At 36.3% G+C, this 20,399-nt stretch overlaps 1 protein-coding gene across 1 annotated transcript in view; it reads right to left on the bottom strand.

The window, feature by feature from the left end:
- Positions 1 to 8,666, bottom strand: part of Galnt1 (polypeptide N-acetylgalactosaminyltransferase 1) — a 70,483-nt gene extending 61,817 nt beyond the window's left edge. Inside the window, 2 exon segments of the mRNA XM_005415409.2 lie at positions 375 to 610; positions 8,612 to 8,666. Of these exon segments, the coding sequence (XP_005415466.1) occupies positions 375 to 513 (139 nt within the window). The 5' untranslated portion in view covers positions 514 to 610; positions 8,612 to 8,666.
- Positions 8,667 to 20,399: the final 11,733 nt, after the last annotated feature.

The raw sequence follows: 20,399 nt of genomic DNA, 5'->3' as shown, positions 1-20,399 counted from the left end.
AACTTTACTGCTATCTGATAATATAATTTTAATGTTCCACTCAACATTATGGCTTCTCTATACAATTTTGATAGTTCCAATTATGTATGAGATTCTCTATATTATTTGGCAATACAATCTATAAAACATTACATTTAATATTGAATACAAAAACTGAATGTTGCTATTCAATAATGATACTTTAATAATTCTGTTAGAAAAACCCACCATAGAATTGTTGGAAATATGATCACACACACACGCGCAGACAGTGCAGCCACTATACACATAACCTATACTTAGATTATAATTAATCTAAAAAAGGTAAAGTTTTATCTTATTCAAATTTGCAAAAACGACTATATTTATCAAAACAATTGTGTTATGTCACTCACCATCCCCAGCAGGAAGTCCTCTCTCCTTTTTCTCATCACATTTGTTGCATTCACTGAAGTAAAGCAGCAGGAACATATCCAAGAGTACCCAAATCAAGGAGGTGGCTAGGACCACCTTGCAGTATGCAAATTTTCTCATGGCACTTCAAGTCAAATGCAAAATTTAAAAATATGTAAATATACAAAGATCATAAAAATTATCCCAATCCAGCTTCATTAGAAATCACGTTCATACCCTATAAAGAGAAAAGGGAAAAAATGAATAACTTAAAAATTCAGAACCCAGAAAATAAATTATATGGTTAATTTAATATTATAAACATTGAGAAATACGACTCAATTTGATTAATATAACATTACATGATTATACAAATAACTTACAAAGCAATATCCAAGAAAATAGGCAGGGCTGGGTCCTGCAAGTGCAAGGTCCTGAGTTTGATTTCTGCTACCAAAACAAAACAAAGCAAGAAAATGGGCAAAAAAATGTCAGCAGGCACTTTGCAGAATGGATATATAAATAGCCAACCATGTATAGAAATGTGCTCAACTCTCTATTAACTAGACATATAAATTAAAATAACAGTGAACTGCTATTTCATACCCATCAAACACCTTAGTCTTAACTCTCTATTGAAATACTTTATTACATTTTGGGCAGAACAAAACTACTAAATGCCAAAGGAGTTTAAACAACCAGTGATCCCAGCCTAGTTAAACCTCCTAATTAAACCTCCTAGTTATACCCAGACCAAAAGAGTTCTCCTTGTAGCCTGTACTGCAGCAATTTATCAGACTAATTCATGTCTTCTTTTGTCATTGAAACCCATCCTAAAAACTCCACACTGACTATCACCCAGGAAACATGAAAGACAACAGATTGTAAGATCTGAGACCTAACCTTGTTACAGACTTAGCTGATTTTTAGTTTCTATTTTCCACTCTCCCACTTCCCCTTTTTCTGTTATATCATAAGAAAATAACTAGACAGACATCACCAAGTCATTTGGGATACTCTGACTAGATATGTTTCTGGCACACAAGTAGTTCATCTTGGGGAGTTCTACAGCAGTCAGAGAGCCTTCAGAGAGGGTAGAGAATTATGCACTTGAGTAGCTGACTCTGAGAATCAAAGGCTTTTGTCACTGCCGATCAAGAGAAAGACAAGCCATGTGCATTCCAAGGAGGTAGTAAACAGAGGAAACACGCTTTGCACATGTGTCCCAGGTTGAAAGCCATGTAAGTATATATTAAGAAGAACTATGCTGATAGTAGGAGCTTCTCCTAGCGGCAACTTTGTGTAACATGTTCCATGGAGGTCATAAAGAACTATTTACCTAAACAATTCAGGACAGGCAAATAGTTTACCTATGGAAGAGATAATGGTACTTCTTCACAAGGTGGCTAGATAGCAACCTGAATGTAACCTGAAACAAATACTAAGTGATACTTGTAAAGTCCACAAATAAATAAATAAAACGCAATATTTTTATATATATTCAGTCATCAAGAACAGATTTATCATATTTAAAGCAAGTCTGTATAATCTATTTTGACTGAACTGCTATAATGTCTTAAATGACCTTATTATGGGGTGCGGTGGGTATGACATAAAGTGGCAGCATGCAAGACCTCCATGGTCATGCCGGTGTGTGCGTGCGTGTGTGTGTGTGTATGTGTGCTGGTTTGTGGTTTTTTTTTTTTTTTGAGACAAGGTCCTGCTATGTAGTACAGGCTGGCCTTGAACTAACTATGTAGCCCAGTCTGGCCTCGTACTTGTACCAATCCTCCTGCCTCAGCTTCCCAAGTGATGGGATTACAAGCGTGTGCCACCATAGCTGTATTTTTTTTAAATAAATAATATGCTCGACAGACATTTTTAATGCTGTTCCCACAACAATCACTGAGTAGTACGTCCTAGGCAACACCAGAACATTTTTTACTGGTCATTTTGCTCACTTCAAAATAGGCTTAATATCCACAAAGGTATTTAAAAGGGCCACACAGAGGGTGGGAATATAGCTTAGTGGCACAAGTGGCTGCCTGCCAAGTGCAAGATCTTGAGTTCAATTCCTGGTACCTCCCACAAAAGAGAGTCACATATATTGTTTTATACTTAAATAATAGACACAGAGCAGATACAAACCAAGAAAGTTTCCTAGCTCATAACTGGACCTTGTCCCCTCCTTTCAGGGTTTCTTCTGGTAACAAATCCAGTCCTATAGCCACAGGTTAGTTAAATGACCTACCCAGGCCAAGCACAGAACCTGACTCCTTGGCCTCTTAAATCACAGACCTGGCAGACTATCAGTTATACTGCCCACCATGTGGAAAAGGCCCACCTGTAGTCAAAGAATTGAGACTAAGCAGAGCACGAAAAATGAGAGGCAGAGGGTCATAATGATGACCAAGTCCTTGACTCTCAGCTTTGTGACCACCTAAGAATCCTATCAATCCTCTTTCTCTATTTGAGAGTCTGAACTGGGCTCCTGATACAACCAAAATGCTCAGGAGGTGAAAGGGAAGCATGGAGGTTGGGATTCTCTAAGCAAAATCAAAAAGGTTCTAGTGCACTGATGAATTTCCTCTCACCTCTACTCATAAAAATCTACAGTATGTATAAAACTTCTCATAGAAATAAATGATCACAGCATAACACACAGGAACATAATCTCTGACGTTCCCTTCCAAATCTCTTCTCTTTCCCAGTTCTTCAAAAATAACCTCTATTCCGAAATTACCACCCTCCTTTGTTCTGAGTTTAACCCCAGTGTTTCAGCTGTATCTGTTTCTGAACTGTCTCCTCATGGGAAATTCCAAGACTTGCCTTTTTTTTCCCCCTAACACTGCATTCCTGAAATTTAGACATATATTGCATGCAGCGATAGTCAATTAATTTTCACTACTTAATAGTATTGTCACTTAACATACCACAGTTTCTCTACTCTTAACAGACATGTAGGTTGCCTCTAGGTTTCTGCTATTACAAACTATAACTGTACCTGAACATGTTTCCTGGTACATATGTATAAGAATATCTATTTAGGGTACAGTGACTGGCAAATTCTTTTGGCAAAGGGCTAGACAATAAAGATTTTTGGTTTGTGGGCCATACCATCCCTTGCAACCACTTGAGTCTCATGTGGTACTATGAAAACAGCTATAAGTGACTGATAATATTCTAAGAATTTATGGTCACTAAAATTTGAATGCCATATAATTTTCTCACTACAAAAGATAAGACATTCTTTTTATTTTTTCAACCATTTAAAAATAAATTTTCAAAAAGCTATTCTTAACTCATGAATTATCAAGCCGACTTCTGATCTAGAATATATACTTGGGGTGTTAGTTCAAAGGGTAGGCATATTTTCAATAGATTAGATATCAATTTGTTTTCCCAGGTGCCTGAAGCAAAACCCCAAGAGCTCTGATGGATGTGTTCTATGCTTAGCAACTTACTGCAATCAGATCTTTTTATTTTTGACAATCAGAGAGTCTGTAGTTGGTATTCTAACATACTTTTAATTGGCACATCCCCAGCATCCCTAACATTACAGGTCATTCCATTTCCTCTTCTCCAATGTGCTAGTTTTAATCTGGTGCACTATTCTATTGGATGGGATTGTCTTTTCCTATTAGTTGTGAAAATTTTTACAGTCTTGTGTTATTATGTTCTGCAACTTTTTTTCTCACTTTATAGTTTATCTTTAAAAAGTTTTAGGGTTTGAGTTGTCTGTTTTAAGTTCTTCTCTGCCTAGAACTCATTAAAAATGTTTTTATCTGAAATTTTTTAAAAGTTCTCCCTTCCCTGTTTAAGTAGGGAGTCAAGGTCGTTGTCTCCCATGTGGATAACCAACTGTCTTAGAACTACTTAAAGAAATTCATCCTCTCCCTAAAAGTGCTCAAAGCCAGCCCAATCATAAACCAAGTTTCTGGATTTCTTTGTTCTATTTCCTTGATCTGCCCATTTCTCCTTGATATTACTGTCATCTTAATTATTAGAATTTTATACTAATTCTTGAAATATGGTAAAGCAAGTCTTCCTTTCTTTCACTATATCTTCAGTACCTTGGCTACTCTCACCTCATTAGTCTTTCTTAAAAATATTACAATCAACTTTTCAAGCTCTACCAAAATGAAAAGCTGGTATGATTTAAGTAATTGAAATAAGCTTATAAATAATTGGAAAAAGTTGCTATCTTTACAATATTGAATATTCAAATCCACAAAAAGTTCTTTCTCCATTTGTTTAGCGCTCTTAATGTTTCAATTAATCATAATTTTCTCTTTTAAAGGTTTGACACAAATATTTGTCACAAAACATGTTATACATTTTGTAATCTTTTCTCTACCTGAAGTGATACTATTCTGTTGCTAATTTACAGAAATGTACTTGATATTTATTGATTTTAAATTCAGCCACCTTGCTGGGTCCTCTAGTACGATACTGGACAGGGGAGACAACAAGATAACAGGCATCCTTGGTTTAATGCTGGTTGGTTTTTTGTTTGTTTGTTTGTTTTGGTCTTTTTGAGAGAAGGTTTCACTATGCAGTTCAGGCTGGCCTTGAACTCTCTTACTTTGTAGCCCAGGCTGGCCTGGAACATGCAGTAATCCTCCTGCCTTAGCCTTCCAAGAGCTGGGATTACAGGCATGTGCCACCATGCCCAGCCTTTAATTCCGATTTTAAAGGGTAGATTTTGTTATTATAAGGCAAGGAATGGATGCAGCCACGAAGATTGACCATTTTATTACTTAAAATTATATTCCATATACCACAAAAGAAATCTAGTAGTTAAAATTTTTTAAATGGTGTCTTAGTTACTTTCTCTTACTCCTGGAACAAAATACCAACACCCAAAGTTAAAGGAGGAAAGGTTTATTTCAGCTCACTGTACAGGTTTTAGTTCAGTCAGCTGTCTCCAAGGCAAGCTGGCATGGCAGAGGGACATCACAGAGGAGAAACAATCCATGGCAAAGCAGGACAGGAGGAAGGCACCAAAGCAGCAAAGTAGTAAGTGACAGCAGCAGCCCTCTTTCAGTCCTTTATATTCCATGCAGACTACCTGCCCTTATGAGTCAGTAGCATTCACACCCTAAGTGGGGCACCCTTAATCCATCATCGAACACTTAATCCCAGCATTACACATCCTTGATCCAGCCACCTGCCCAAAACCCTACCTATGCCTTTGGGGAGGACATCTAGATACAAACCACAGTGGTTATGATGGAACAACTCTAAGAAAATAAAAGGTCATAAAGATCATAAAAAAGAAGTTGATGTTGGAAAAAAATAAAACTTAAGTTTTAAAAATTCCAAAGGTGTTTTTCAAAATGACATTATTAAAATAAAGGCATAGCGCCTGATTTTTATGTCTATTATATTGCTCCTTTAAAAAAGGTACAATATTTTTGAGCCACAATATTTCAAATTTCCTGCATACACTGTACACTGAGTCTTTGCTAAAGACATTTTTGATACTTTGTCAGGTACTGTACAGTTGGCCACAAGTATGAATGCAATGATCCACAGACCTCATCACTTAATCACACTGTTCTATGAAACGTGCAGGAAAAGGGATATCCAGGCAGGGAAGATTCCAAACAGGTTTTATCAGTAAGGCAGCAAAAGATATACAAGATTTTGCTTTAATTTTTTTCTAAAGTTGTTTTGTTTCTCTCTCTCCTTTACCTAAAATGTTTTAATGGCTTCCCACTGTCATTCTGTAAGAGTTTCTCACTGACCTGTTCTATTTTAAAGAACAATGAATGTTACAGCAGGACCCATACTTGAGAGAGTCCTCACTAAAGAAATTCCATGATCTAATAAGTTAGGGAAATGTTATATGTATGCTCTAGTCACTGTAGGAGACTCACAGTACACATTACTGTGTTAAGGAATCTGTCAAGTGCTGCAATAGGGAAATCTACTTAACCACTTACTTGTCAAAATATTTAAATACAGGATGACCAAAAGGTGCATATTTTTTGTTAATTTTTATAACATGAAACATAAAACAATTTAATCAAATTTATTCAATACAAGAATTGACTGCTTGAAATGACAACTGTGCAAGCAACACCGGGATAGTGTGTAAACAAACATGCTGCCCGAATAATGCTGGGGTAAACTATTAAGTGGTTAACTTTTTAAACTTAGAACTTTCCACTTTCAGGTATGGAACTTTCCCTATCCACTTTGTCTTGTTTGTGTAACATAAAGCAGATTTCAAACAGCAATAAAGATCTGAGTATGGTGGTACAGTCTGTAAACTCAGCACTCTGTGAGGATGAGCCAAGACAACTGTCTAGCTGAGCAATTTAGTACTTAAGAGAGTCCCTGTCTCAAAAAAAAAAGATCTCATGTGTTTCAAAGCCAATCACACCCGAGTGTGGTGGCACACGCCTGTAAGCCCAGCATTCAGGAGGCGGATGCAGAAGGATCACTGTTAAGTTCAAGGGAGCCTGGGATACATAGTGAGTACAAGACCAGCCTGAATTGCATAGTGAAACCCTGTGTCAAGAAGCCAAAAAAACCAAAACCCATTAAATAAATAAATAAATGCCAACAAACAGGCCTTCATGAAGTAAAGGTAAATTCTGTAACATCCTGACTTAGGTGGTTTAAATTACTATTTCCCTACATTGTTCTTTAACAATGTAATTGTTATGGTTTATGTCTGGGTGTCCCCCCAAAGCCTCATGCGGCCATGGGGCAGGCTTTTAGAGTTTGATTGATTAGGCATTTGAGATGCACCCGCCCTGGGGTGGATAGTTTGCATATGTAAGGGAGAGGAAAAGGGTGCTTGAGGCCTTTCCTCCCCATTCCGCCCTGGTGTGTACTGGTTGCTTTTGCTGTGTTCTGCCACCCTGAGATGTAGCTCTCTGACATGTGCCAGTCTGCCTTGTAATCTGCCAAGTATGGACTGAAACCTCCACAAACTGTAAGCGAAATAAACCTTTCCTTCCTTAATTTTGGGCGTCAGGTATTTTGTCCCAGCAATGAGAGAAAAGTAACCAAGACAATAATATGTATGTGTATATAATACAGTTATGGACAAAATTAAAAATCTAAAAGTTACTATTATATAAATCCCTAAAAGACTCTACAAACTTTCCCTCAGAGAAAGAGAATCTGTCACCTACAAGTATGGCTCACTGTGTCTAAACTGTATAAACAATTATAGTGTATGCTAACATCTGCTTTCCATCTGGGAACCTGGAATTTTGATATGTACTAGACAGAAGTGGCTACATGACCAACCCCAATAAAAATCTTGAGCACTGAGTCTCTAATGAGCTTCTCTGGTAGAAAACATCTTACATATGTTGTCACAATTCATTGCTGGAGGAATTAAGCACATCCTGTGTTTCTCCACAGGGAGAGGACTCTTAGAAGCCTGTGCTTAGTTTCCTCCAGATTTTATCCCATGCATTTTGTCCTTTGCTAATAATACATCTTTGTAGCCTTTTGCAGAAATAAATCTTAGTTGTTAGTGCTACTATGTGCTGAAGCCTGTGGGTCCTTCCTAGTTAAACACTAAAACGGGGAACAGGAACCCCCAACACACTCAGCATATTAAAACTTGTGTTTTATTAGGCCAAATGCTGAAATTCAAATTTGAGTTGCAAAAATTATTGGTGTGTGACTAGAAAAACTATTTGCAAAATCTGAGTTTCCTTATTCTGTTAAGTGAGAAAAACATACCTATCTCATAGTCTAGTTACAATAAATTAAATGAAGGAATGCATAACACATACTATAGTATACTCAGTAATTAAATGGTATTCTTACAGGTACTTTCTTAGATGAAACAATCAGGAATCTTGTATACAGTCTGATACAACGAAAATTCAAACATCCATTTGAAGTACTGCAAGACTGGCTCAGAGATAAACTATACCCTGTATTTTCACCACTGCTCTCTCTGTGAATGATTTCCAAAACACATGACAGCATCAGTGATAAGCTCAACCAAGTTAAACTACGTTAAGTATCATCTTTGGATTTCTGAACCCAGTCTTCATTTAGTCTTCAAATTGACCTACTTCAGGAGAAATAATGTACTAATTAATTAGTACTGGGACTATATAATTATGCTTCTCAAATTACTAAAGATTTTAATTTTTAGTACAGGGCCTCTTACATGTATATGAGGCAGAAGTCCAACTAACGTAAGTTTTGAAAAGAGAAATAAAACCCTAACATCATTCCCTCCCAACTATCAACTTACCCAAAACTGGTTTTTCAAATGAATTCATGTTCCCAGTCCACATGACCAACATCTCCTGTTGAAAAATTAATTTACTAAAATCAGTTTATTTCAGAGTAACTATCTTAGCCTCTTAACTGAGCTACTTTGTTCCACCGTCAGTTGCAGACACTTGAATGCAAGGACAATGTGTTATCTGGCTACTATTGCCATGCCAAGCACAGTATCTGGTACACAATGTTTGATGTCCAACATACAAATGAGTAGGTCAATGAATAAAATACTACTAAGAACCAACATCAAACTCAGTAGATATGCTAAAAAATTATCTTTCCTTCCCTTATAAAACTACCAGGATATTAACTTTCCAGGTGGGAAAACCAGAAACAGCACCTGTGGCAGCAGATACTTTTTTCTCATCCCACCCCCATTTTTCACTGCGTTAGACCCCCAACTTAATTCCAGTGATAATTCTCCACTAAGCCACCCATTCCTGATTGGTCCACACCAACAGCCATTCCAATCCTCTTGCCACCCCAAGCCCAATTCTCACCAATGGGACTTGAGAGGAAGTCTACTGGAAAGCATTTGGGGCAAGTTATGTTCCCTCACAGAGGTGCCAACAGAGAACTTCACTTTTCCATATATACAAAGTATTTGTGCAGCATACTTAGAAGTACAGTAGTCATCTTCAGGCCACGAGAGAAGCCATTATAAACATGCTGAGAATGACAAAGTTGAAACTGTAGAAATCACATGAGGCCCTGATGATAGTACAGAGTCAAACCAACCCTAAAAACTAGGTATGAATTTATTATGTGAGATGATAAGGCCCTCAGTGACTCACTGGGTATTCTCCTACTATGTATAGGCAAAAACTTCCTAATATACCATTCTGCATTGATTTAGATAGGTATGTATCCCTATGAAGAAAAAAATGAAGATGTAAACAGTAGAGGATCTAAATTAAGGAGTATATTTTTATAGGAGATTGCACAGGAGTAGAATCTTACTATAAATTTAACAGCTACAAACTAAAACATGGTGCATGATATATCCATCTTAGACATGGCATTACAGTCATGCAACACCACTTAATGAGAAGGATATGGTCTAAGAAATGTATCATTAGGTGATTTCATTGTGTGACTATCACAGGGTATACTTACACAAACCTAGTAGCACTGCCTACCACACACCTAGGTTATGGTTTATACCAAGACAATGAAAACCACAACTACAGTATCATATCCACACTGCTGAAAATCAAAGATACAGTAAAAAAATCTCTGAAAGTAGACAGAGAGAAAAAAGTCATAGTATGTACTGAACAAAAATAATAATAAACCCTGACTTTTCTACATGGAACAGATATTTTCAGATAAAAAAACACCAAAACAACTATCTTTCATAGTCTTGCATTATTAAAAATGCTAAAGCTTCTTCAAATTAAAGAGAAATGACCCTGGAGGAAACTCAGGTCTGTAAGAAAGAATGAATGAATGTAACAAATAGTAAATACATGAATAAATATAAAAGTCTATTTCCCTCTGAATTTCTTAAAATACATATGACTGGTTAAAACAAGTTAGAACTTTGTATTATACAACCTACTAATATAAATATGTAAGATTAGAGCAAAGAATGGAGATGAGGGAAATGGAACTATAGAGCTGCAAGAGACATATGTAAAAGAGTACAACCCACCACCCATCCATGACATTTAAAACAAAAAACTCCTAGCAAACCATAAATAGGAAGAAACTTTGTTAATCTGACAAAAGATTATCTACTCCAAATTTACAGTAAAGAAAAAAAATTACTGATAAAGTGTTAGAAGTATTGTATTACCTTTAAAGTTTAGAAAAAGATGGCTTACCCTGTCAGCAATATACTAGCGGTCCTATCCAATACAGTAAAACAAGAAAAAAAAAAAAATTTAAGAATTTGAAAGAAGAAATCAACAACAATCAGCAGCCAAGATAGCATATGCCTGTAATCCCAGGACTTGAGAGCTTAAGGCAGAAAAGTTGCCTGAGTTCAAGGCCAGCCTGGGCTACATAGGGAGACCCTGTCTCAAAAAAAAAACAAAAACAGCCAGGTGTGGTGGGGCATGCCTGTAATCCTAGCACTCAGGAGGTTGAGGCCAGAAGATCGCCACAAATTCTAGGCAAGCCTAAGCTAAACAGTGAGTTCAAAGTCAGCCTGAACTACACAGCACAACCTGTCTCAAAACCAAACAAAACAATACATAAAACAAAAAAATAACAATACACAAAGAATGACAGACAATCAAAGAAAATAAGAAAAATTAGAACTCACAAGAACTATTTAGCAAGGTTTCTGGATATAAGATCAACATACAAAATCCAAGTGAATTTTTTTTTTTGCACCAATAACTGAAACACTGCCTAGAAAGACCTAAAAATAATTAGGTGATGCCATGTGCATATGTGAAATATTTACTACCATAAAAAAGTACACTGTCTTCATATTAATATGCAAAGTTGATATATGATAGATGGTATTATAAATCAGTGAGGAAAAAAATGGGCTATTCCATAAATGTTCATCCATATGTAAAAATAAAATTCCTATCTCACATGATACAAAAAAAAAATTAGCTCCAAGTAGATTAAAATTTTAAGGTTATAAATCTCTAAAACTTTAAATAAAATGTAAACATATAGGTTCATGTTACTAGGGAGGAGAGAATTTAATATAAAAACAGCATAAAATAAAGGCTCAATAAAAGCTACTACATAAAAATTAATTTTTAATGCAATCAAAGGTATCATGGACAGTTAAAAGACTGGTAAAAGACTAGGAAAAATATCCACAAAACAAGTAATGAGCAAAAGATCAGTACTGTCATGCTGGTAATCAGACATTAGTGGTCCTGAGGGACAAAGGAGAGGTCCAAAATAGCACAGGTTTCCAGGTAAGTGAAGAAAGACTTCAATGTATAATACATTTATAACCATGTGTTAGGTCTCAGACTCAAAACAATCACACAGATCACAATGACATTTAATGTATACATTGTGCACATTACTTCTGATACCTGGCCACTTCCCCGTCTAACTCCAGAACAAGGCACACAGCACCTCCTGGTTGCCACGGCCTATAGGTCAATATCAGGAAAGGAAGAATTCTGTAAAGACCCTCCTGCCTTAAGCTGGGACCTGATATAAATTAAGAAATTATCTTTCTCGAGTTTTCTTTCCTAAGTTCCTTACATGATTACAGACTCTGGGAAAATACTGACCATCTAAAAGGGATGTGAAGACATTTTGCAATTCCAAAGTAACTTATAAGTAAAACTATGAATAAGCTTCATAATTACCCTAGTTCCTTAAACCCCAGTAGTAAATTCTGTGTACATTTTGCACTCAGTGCAGTTGCCTTTGTGGTACTTCCCACCTTTTTGCTTGACTGTAATAGATTTATCTATACTTACGCACAGCCATATGCGCCTTGACTGCACTCTTTCGTCACGGGCACAAAAAACTAAGGACCAAGGAAGTAAGGGGGTGATTTCTTGCTGCATCAGGACTATTTCCCAGTGACAGTATCAGAATGTGTTTTAAAATATCTCCAAATCAAAAGAACTCAAATAACTCAAAACAGCCAGCATGTATGACAGGATAAGTCACAGATAAGGAATCAGAACCAACCAACCAACATATTCAGGAAAATAACATCAGACTGGTAAAACCACAGTACTTTACTAGTAGGATATACAGAGAACACTCATAACTGTTGTTTCAAGTGTAACTTAGCACAGTCACTTTGGAGTGATCGGGCAATACATAGTAAAGATGAAGAAAGCATCACCCTATCACTCAGTAATGTGACTGCTAGGTTCATGCTCTGATGAAATTCTTACATTAGCAGACAAGGAGACATGATTGTAGCATTGTTTATAATGGTCTCCTGTCACCCCTCAAAACAAATGTATGTCAATGTATGTCAAAAGGAAAATGAATAAATTGTGTAACAGGAAATTATATAGCAGTTAAAATTAATAAGCAGAACTATATGCATCAATAAGTAAACAATGTTCAATAAGAAAAAAAGCCATTTACAAAATAGGTAGAGCCTGTTCCTTTTATATTATAGTTTTTTAAAATCTGTTAAAACAAGACATTATTTATGAGCAAAAAATACATTGTAAAGACAGAATAATACTGTATATCAAATGCATACTAGTGCTTATTTCTAAGGAGAGAAGTGTTTAAAATATATTAAAAATTTTTTATATAAAAGATCTAAATTGTGGCAGACTGTTGCATGTTCACTCATTATCTACTTTCAGTCCTTTCTTAGAATCAAACTGTTATATTGCTAAAGGTGGCAACTGGTATCTCCTGATGACAGAGTAGGGTGGCAAGGCGATAAAAAGTAGAAATCACTGGTGGAGACTGAGTTCACAGGAAGATGGGCCCTTTTGCTTTTATCCCTCCCTTGAGCCCTGCATCCTGGAACGTGAACCCAATGGATGGAGCTGCACTGACCTTTACAATCATGAGATAAGCTTGAGAAGGAAAACCACAAGCTAAGGGAAGATCAAAGGAGCTTGGTCCATGGCTACCACAAAGGTACCATATCTGGAGAGAAAAACACAAATTCCACCTTGTGTAAAGCATCTTTCTCTGCAAGAATGGAATGCAGGGATCTTTTACGGGCAGCCAAATTTAATACTGTTGTCATGGTTTGTGTCTAGATGTACCCCTAAAGCCTCTTGCAGGCATGGGATGGGCTTCCAGAGTTTTTGATTGAACCATGGTCCAATGCTGGGATTATGGGTGTGAATGCTACACCTGCCTTGGGGCGGGTAGCTTGCATATAATATAAAGGAGGGAAAGGGGCTCACTTTTTTCCACCACGGTGAACTGTTGCCCTCTTCCTTGGAGGCAGCCGAGTATGGACTAAAACCTCCACAAACTGAGCTAAATAAACCTTTCCTTCCTTAATTCTGGGTATCAGGTATTTTGCAAAGGCAACACACATACTCTGACCAGAATGGCTGAAATATTCATGAAAAACTTTCCAACCATACTTTTTGGGAGGTGTTATATTATTGCCAACCAGTACTGCCACTGCCTGTCTGGATAACAAGACTATATCCCAGTCTTTGGTCAGTAGGCTGTGGATAAGAAATACCAAAAAACAACGTGGAAATTTCTATTATCATTCTCTTTCCCTGTTTTTCTTTCTCTATGCATTCCCCAGAGTTAAGTACCATACTTTTCTTCCTCCACAACTGGATCATCAGGAAGAGGAAAAAAATATCAAAGGACAGTAGTACTCTCAGATGAAATCTGGTTGTCTTTTTCAATGACAAACAAAAAGGTTCTTTTGAACTTCTCTTAACATATCTGGACTGCCTTAAAAATTTCTTGGATTGGGGCTGAGGATTTAGCTCAGCGGCACAGCGCTTGCCTGGCAAGCGCAAGGTCGTGAGTTTGGTTCTCGGCACCAGAAAAAAACAAACAAACAAAACATTTCTTGGATTAATTTAAAGGTGACTTTTAAGACCTAAAATGTTTTCAATTTTGCGCAAATAAAAACAAAACAAAAAAAGGTTGGGGTAGTAGTATATTTTAGATTTTGACCCAAGGGCTAGGGAGGTAGCTCAGGCACCATAAGCACTTGCCAGGCAAGTTTGAGGTCATGAGTTTGATTCCTGGTACTAAAAAAAAAAGAAATGTAGAGTTTGACCCAAGATAACAGCCTGCAATACTTAGCTACCACTGAAAAAAAGCAAGAAACTGCTCATTTATTAGCATGTATTCCAGTTAGTCACTAATTCAACTTCCTAAATTTATCACATGTACCATACACTGCAAAACATACATACCTTTCCTTTCCTTAATTAGTCCGCAATTTGGTATTTCAATTTTTGTTATTATTCTTTTCCTAATTTGGTTTCTATCTAATGCCATTTAATTTTCTTAGTTTATAACTTTAGGAGTGGTTTGTGTTGTCTCCTGCTGATTTTTCTGTGAACAGCTATTCTCTGCCACATTCCCTCAAATGGGTCTTCCCTGTAGTCTCAGTCACTTCCACACTAAGATCCGCTCTAGGGGATGACATTTCAAGTACCTTTACCTTACCTTTTTTTTTTTTTTTTTTTTTTTTAGTTCTTTAGTGGACAGATTAGAAGATATGCTTCCTCATCACAGAACCAAAAACAAAAACAAAACCCTGTAATTTAGCTTCTATTTATTATTTAAAATGTCATAGAAAGGCAAGTGAATTATTGAAAATGGCCAAAAAATAATCCTTTCATTCACATCAATAACTCAAAACATTTCTTATGCATTATTTTTTAAAATGCCATCTAATTCTCATAACTGTATTCTACTAAACCTCTGAACACTTAGGTTATCACATCTCTATTAAAAACACTAAGCACGTGCATGTTTGTCTTTATTATGGATAAAAATACTGACCAAAAGGTAAGTATTTGCAGGTTACGACTCTCTACTTTAGTTTTAGAGAATTTAAGAATTAAGTTAAATACATTCATGACCAGTTTTCAAATACAAACACAGTATAGCCTAGACTCAAGCTTCCTTGTTAAAACCATGAAGTCAAGAGGAATAACTATAAAACTTTTGAAAGATACACTTAAACATAGTCAACACTTTTTAATAAGAATAACTTTACAACTTTAAAGGTCTTCATAGGGTTGCATGTAATGCTATCTCATTGTATAAAATCAGAGAGCAGTTACACTGAACTGTAACTTTCAGTTTTGCACTTTACTATACTGTTACCTATAGCACTGCCCCACACATAGTAAGTGCTTGATTTTCAAAAAAAGAAAAGAGAACAGTACAGGAGTCTTTAAAGAGACAGAACTTTCATCTGATATAGCAAAGTTTGTGGTTTCCTCATACAGCACCCTAATCCTGGGGGAAAGTTATAAAAAAGAAGAGAGAAAAGGAGATAAATGATAAAAACTTTTTTTTCTGAAGAATTTTTTCATAACTGGGCCTTGTATGACTTTTGAGTCTGCAAACCAACCTAAAAACACATGTTATGGGCTGCTGGGGAAATTCAGTGAGGGACTGGGTATTAGATGCTGCTAAGGAGTTACTGTTACACTTTATTAGGAATGATAAATGTTTTATTGTCCTATTAAAAATGTTCTCATTCTGGGGTTGGGGATGTAACTCAATGGTAAAGACCTTGTCTAACACACCCTGGATTCAAGTCTCACCACTACCGAAAGAAAGGGAAGAAAAAGTTCTCATTTTTAAAAGATTTACACTGAGAAATGTTACAGGTAAAATGACACAATTTCTTAAAGTATCTGGGCATGGGATAGGGGAAGATGAGAGGTGAAACATACATGGCAAAATCATGGTCTGTTAAATCTGGCGGATGGATACAGGTTTAAGGGGGTTCATTTCACTATTTCTTCTGCTTTTATATAAATTAAACTTTTTAAAATACAAAGTTAAAGAAATAACTTTTAAATGTGTCCCAGCCAAAAGCTTACTGAGGATTACCAATGAACTTCACATCCTACTTTGACAGGCCAATATTGCAAACACCGGCATTTTGGGAATAAAAATCAGAGCATGTACACTTTCATTCACTTACACTTATTAACTATCTGTTATATGTCAAGCATTTTACCAGATCATGGGAGAATAAATATGAGTTAGACAATGCCATTATCCTTAGGGAGGAGATAGTCAATATGTGTTCTTGGTAGTGCAATAGAACGTTACAGAACAACAGTAAGACGAAAGATGGGGATGGGAACTGTCTCAATGGGTGCAATGTGCCACACATGTTACATTCACGTACTACCTGATGCTCAGAGGGGAAAGGAACTGCTCAGGAAGTTTTGTTTTCACACCAAACACCCTCCCTCCCCCAGCACAAATTACTCAGAATATATGGATACGGAGGGCAGTTCTCCATGAATGATTTTGCATTAGAGAATTTTATCCTAAAATCAACCCTTTCAGGTTGGTTTTATTTCATTTTCTAGCTGAGGAAGCTGAAGAATCTGAAGGGTGGAAAGAATATAAGGGTGGAAAGAATATAAACATTAAGAGACCCAGAAGGTCTGAAAAGTCTATGCAGGTTCTGGAGAGTGGTGTCTAAAGCAAATGAGGGGGGCTGGGGATTTAGCTCAGCGGCAAAGTGCCTGCCTGGCAAGCGCAAGGTTGTGAGTTCGGTTCCTGGTACCGGAGAAAAACCAAAAAAAAAAAAAAAAAAAAAAAAAAACAACTAAAGCAAATGAGGGCAGAGTTCTAAGCAAAGTGTAAAGGACAATGATAAGGATATAGAGAAAAAGTTATATGACACTACAGGCTGTTTCTGCCAACTACTCAAGCAACATTAAGTTTGGTGATTTAAATGCATTACAAACTATGTTAGGTAAAAGAAGTTAGACATAATCTAAGACCTTAGGGTGAGGATATTTCAGGCTTGATACTAGCAACACAAACTGGATGAAAAGTACATGCAATATACGCAGTTACCCAAAGAAGTAAAAGCTATGTTTTTGAGTGACTGACTGGCTGCAGTCCTAGGACTCAAACTTAGGCTCTTGGACACACCAGGCAAGTGTCTACCATTAAGCTACATCCCTTGTCTAAAGCTTGTCTTTTTTTAAATAGAGACGTAAATCAAAGGAGCGGAAAGACAGCATAACAATAATACTAGATACACACCTGTAATCCCAGCACTTGGGAAGGTGAGGTAGGAGAACCTCTCTGAGTTTGAGGCCAGCCTGGGTTACATACACAGTGTCTGCACTACAGAGAGACCCTCTCTCAAAACAACAACTAAAACAACAAACCCCAAGTGCTTATTAGCTGCTTACTGGCTCCACTTTACACAATCTTCCCAAAACTGAGTGAAGTGGGTCTAGTCTGTTCGCCATCTTACAGAAAAGAAAAATGACTCTGGCACACACATTCCCCATGAGACATCAGCTCTAATGCATATGCATGCCTGCCCACACCGAACAGCAGTATGGAAGACTGCACCTGATGGTCAGCTCTGATGAACAAACGAAGGAAGCAGGGACTCTGCCTGCAAGAAATAGGTACAATGGCTAAATAAATCAAACTGCATCATCGCTTGTGATGGAAAACATCTCACCATAAAAACTGAAAGTGCTTTGAAAACAGCCATTTTCTTATAACCCAGGAGAGAAGTTGGACAAAACTACAGCTGATAAAAAGAAAAACACACCACCCTCAACTTTACAGACGGTATAATGGTTCAACACCAGGAGTGGGATGGCAAGGAAAGCATGGTAAGAAAACTGAAGAATGGAAAACTGCTGGTAGACTACAATGTCAACTATCCTCAAGTCTATGAAAAAGTCAAAAATAATTCCATCTTCATTTTGGACAAGAATCAGCTGTAAGAATGAACAACAAGCTCAGTTCAATGAGCAAATCTCTATTTTTTTCCTCATTACCGTGTTTAACTGTCTCTATCACAAATATTTTACATACAACTGTTTCAAAGTGTTTGTACTGGAGAAAAAAAAAACCCTGCAATTTTCCACTTCTGTAATTTATAGAAATGAAATCATACAATTTATCATCACTACCTTTAAATCCAGCATGTTGTCAAGATTGATCCATGATGCTATTAATAGTTCATTTTAATTCTGGTATCATAGAGCAAGAGTTGGCAAACTACCATTTTTGTAAATAAATGTTTGTGGGAACACAGCCATGCTGATTCATTTATGTATGGCTTATTACTGCCTTTGCACTGTAACAGTAGAGTAATTATGAAAGAGAATCTTATGGCCTGCAAAGCACAAAACCTACTGATCCTTTAAAGAAAGTTTGCTAACAACTGCCACAATGGTACAGAGGGTGGTATGTCTGGTGTTGTACAACTTTAACAGTTTTGTCAAGGTAGTTTTTAAATTTGTATTTCCTTGATAATAAACATATAGTGGCTATCTTTTTCATGTTTACATATTATGTATACTGACATGTATATATGTGTATATTATTGTGATTTTAAAAATCCTTTGTCCTTTGTATGTGCTAGAAATACATTCTATATACTTGAGATTATGTAGACTTTATTAAGTATAAAGAAAAAAGTACAGGATTTAAGCTTTTAATATTTTAGTACAGACTAATTTGTTAACCCTTTCCTTCCATAATTATGCTTTTGTCATCTAAGAACAACTAGGGTTGAAAACACTCTAATAGTTTATTCTGAAAGGTTAACTTTTGCCATTCATACTTAAATCCTTATTCCATCTAGAATTGTTTTCCACTCTGTCCAATATGGTGTGAGGAAAGTGACCAATTTTTTATGTTGTTAAATACTAATCCCCACTATTTAAAGAGTATTCCAGCTGGGCATGATATGCATCTATAAACCCAGCATTTATGAGGCTGAGGTAGGACAATCACTTGAATTCAGGAGTTTGAGACCAGGTTAGGCAACAGAGTAAGACCCCATCTCAACAACCAACCACCTAAATACCCCAAAGCAAAATCAAAAAGGAACACAGCACTGTATTTTCCTTATGTGATTTGTAACAGCAACTTCATATATCAGGTTTCTATGCATGTATAGTAGGGTGTTGTGCTTACTTTCCTTCCATTACCTCTTTGCCTAGCCTTGCCCTCTTAGGTGTCAGTGGGTAAATCACAAAAAAGAAGTAGAAAACCTATCCTACAGTGCAGGGGATGGATGAAAAGTGTGGATTGTTTTTGTTAGAGATCAAACTCAGAGTTTAATAAAAATTAACTGACAGTACATCATAAGAAAGTATGAAGAGTTTTCGTAACGCCAGATTGTGTGTGCACCTGTGTGTTGCTGAACCCGAAGCACACACTAGCAAGTGCCTTACCATTGAGTTACACTCCTGGCCCTACACTGAATCTTAAAAATTTGTAGATAAGTAATTGCTTCAGGAATATCTTAGCTATTCTTGATTTTTTGTTTCCAAATAGATTAAAATTAACTTAAATTCCATAAAAGCAAATGACATCTTGAATTTTTTTAAATACCAATGAATTTACACTATTACATTCTATCTTTTTTGAAGATATGCCCTATGAACTCTTTAATATAGATTTTTTCTCTCTAAGATTCTGGCATGAAGATATTACACATCAGACTTTAAAAAACTGAACTCCAAACCCACAAGAGTCCTGTGCAATCTTCTAATTATTATTACTGCTTTTTTATTTAACTCTCAATTTTTATTTCTCTATCTTAAAAGGAAAACAATAAAACGAGCTGTTTTTATAAACACTGTGCTATAATTATATTCAATAAATTATCTTTTTAATGATAAAGTAATAAACAATGTTAACGAGGCCACTTTGAGTTGTTTGTCAGACAAAATTCCCAAAGGACAGGCCCTACAAACCTTAGAGACAGAATTTACTTGTAAAAACAAACTTGTGATCCCCTTTTCAAGACAAAAATATCAGAAACAGTTATGTGTAGAAATAAAATAAACCAGATTGAGAATGTTTGCCAACACAGAAAAATACGGCATTTTAACATACTGTACTGTATCAGCGATTAGTAACAACACTTAACAGCAAGCACTTCAAGCTCTTGTGCTGCTCTTCTATGATGCCATTATCATCCACTCTCCAGAAAACAATTCTTGCGGCAGGCAAGTATAACTGGACTTTTCAATTCCCAAAGTTTAGCTTCCTGCACTTATTCATAATCTCAGGTGTGTAGACAGCAAATTGTCTCTCTCTCTTTTTATTTTTAAGACAGGGCCTCCCCGGTACCGGAGAAAAACCAAAAAAAAAAAAAAAAAAAAAAAAAA

This window comes from Chinchilla lanigera, unplaced genomic scaffold, assembly GCF_000276665.1.
Source record: "Chinchilla lanigera isolate Chin_1 unplaced genomic scaffold, ChiLan1.0 scaffold00001, whole genome shotgun sequence".
In the NCBI taxonomy this organism is placed as follows: Eukaryota; Metazoa; Chordata; class Mammalia; order Rodentia; family Chinchillidae; genus Chinchilla; species Chinchilla lanigera.
Note: the sequence above shows the minus strand (reverse complement) of the source record. Positions and strands in the feature narration are given on the sequence as shown.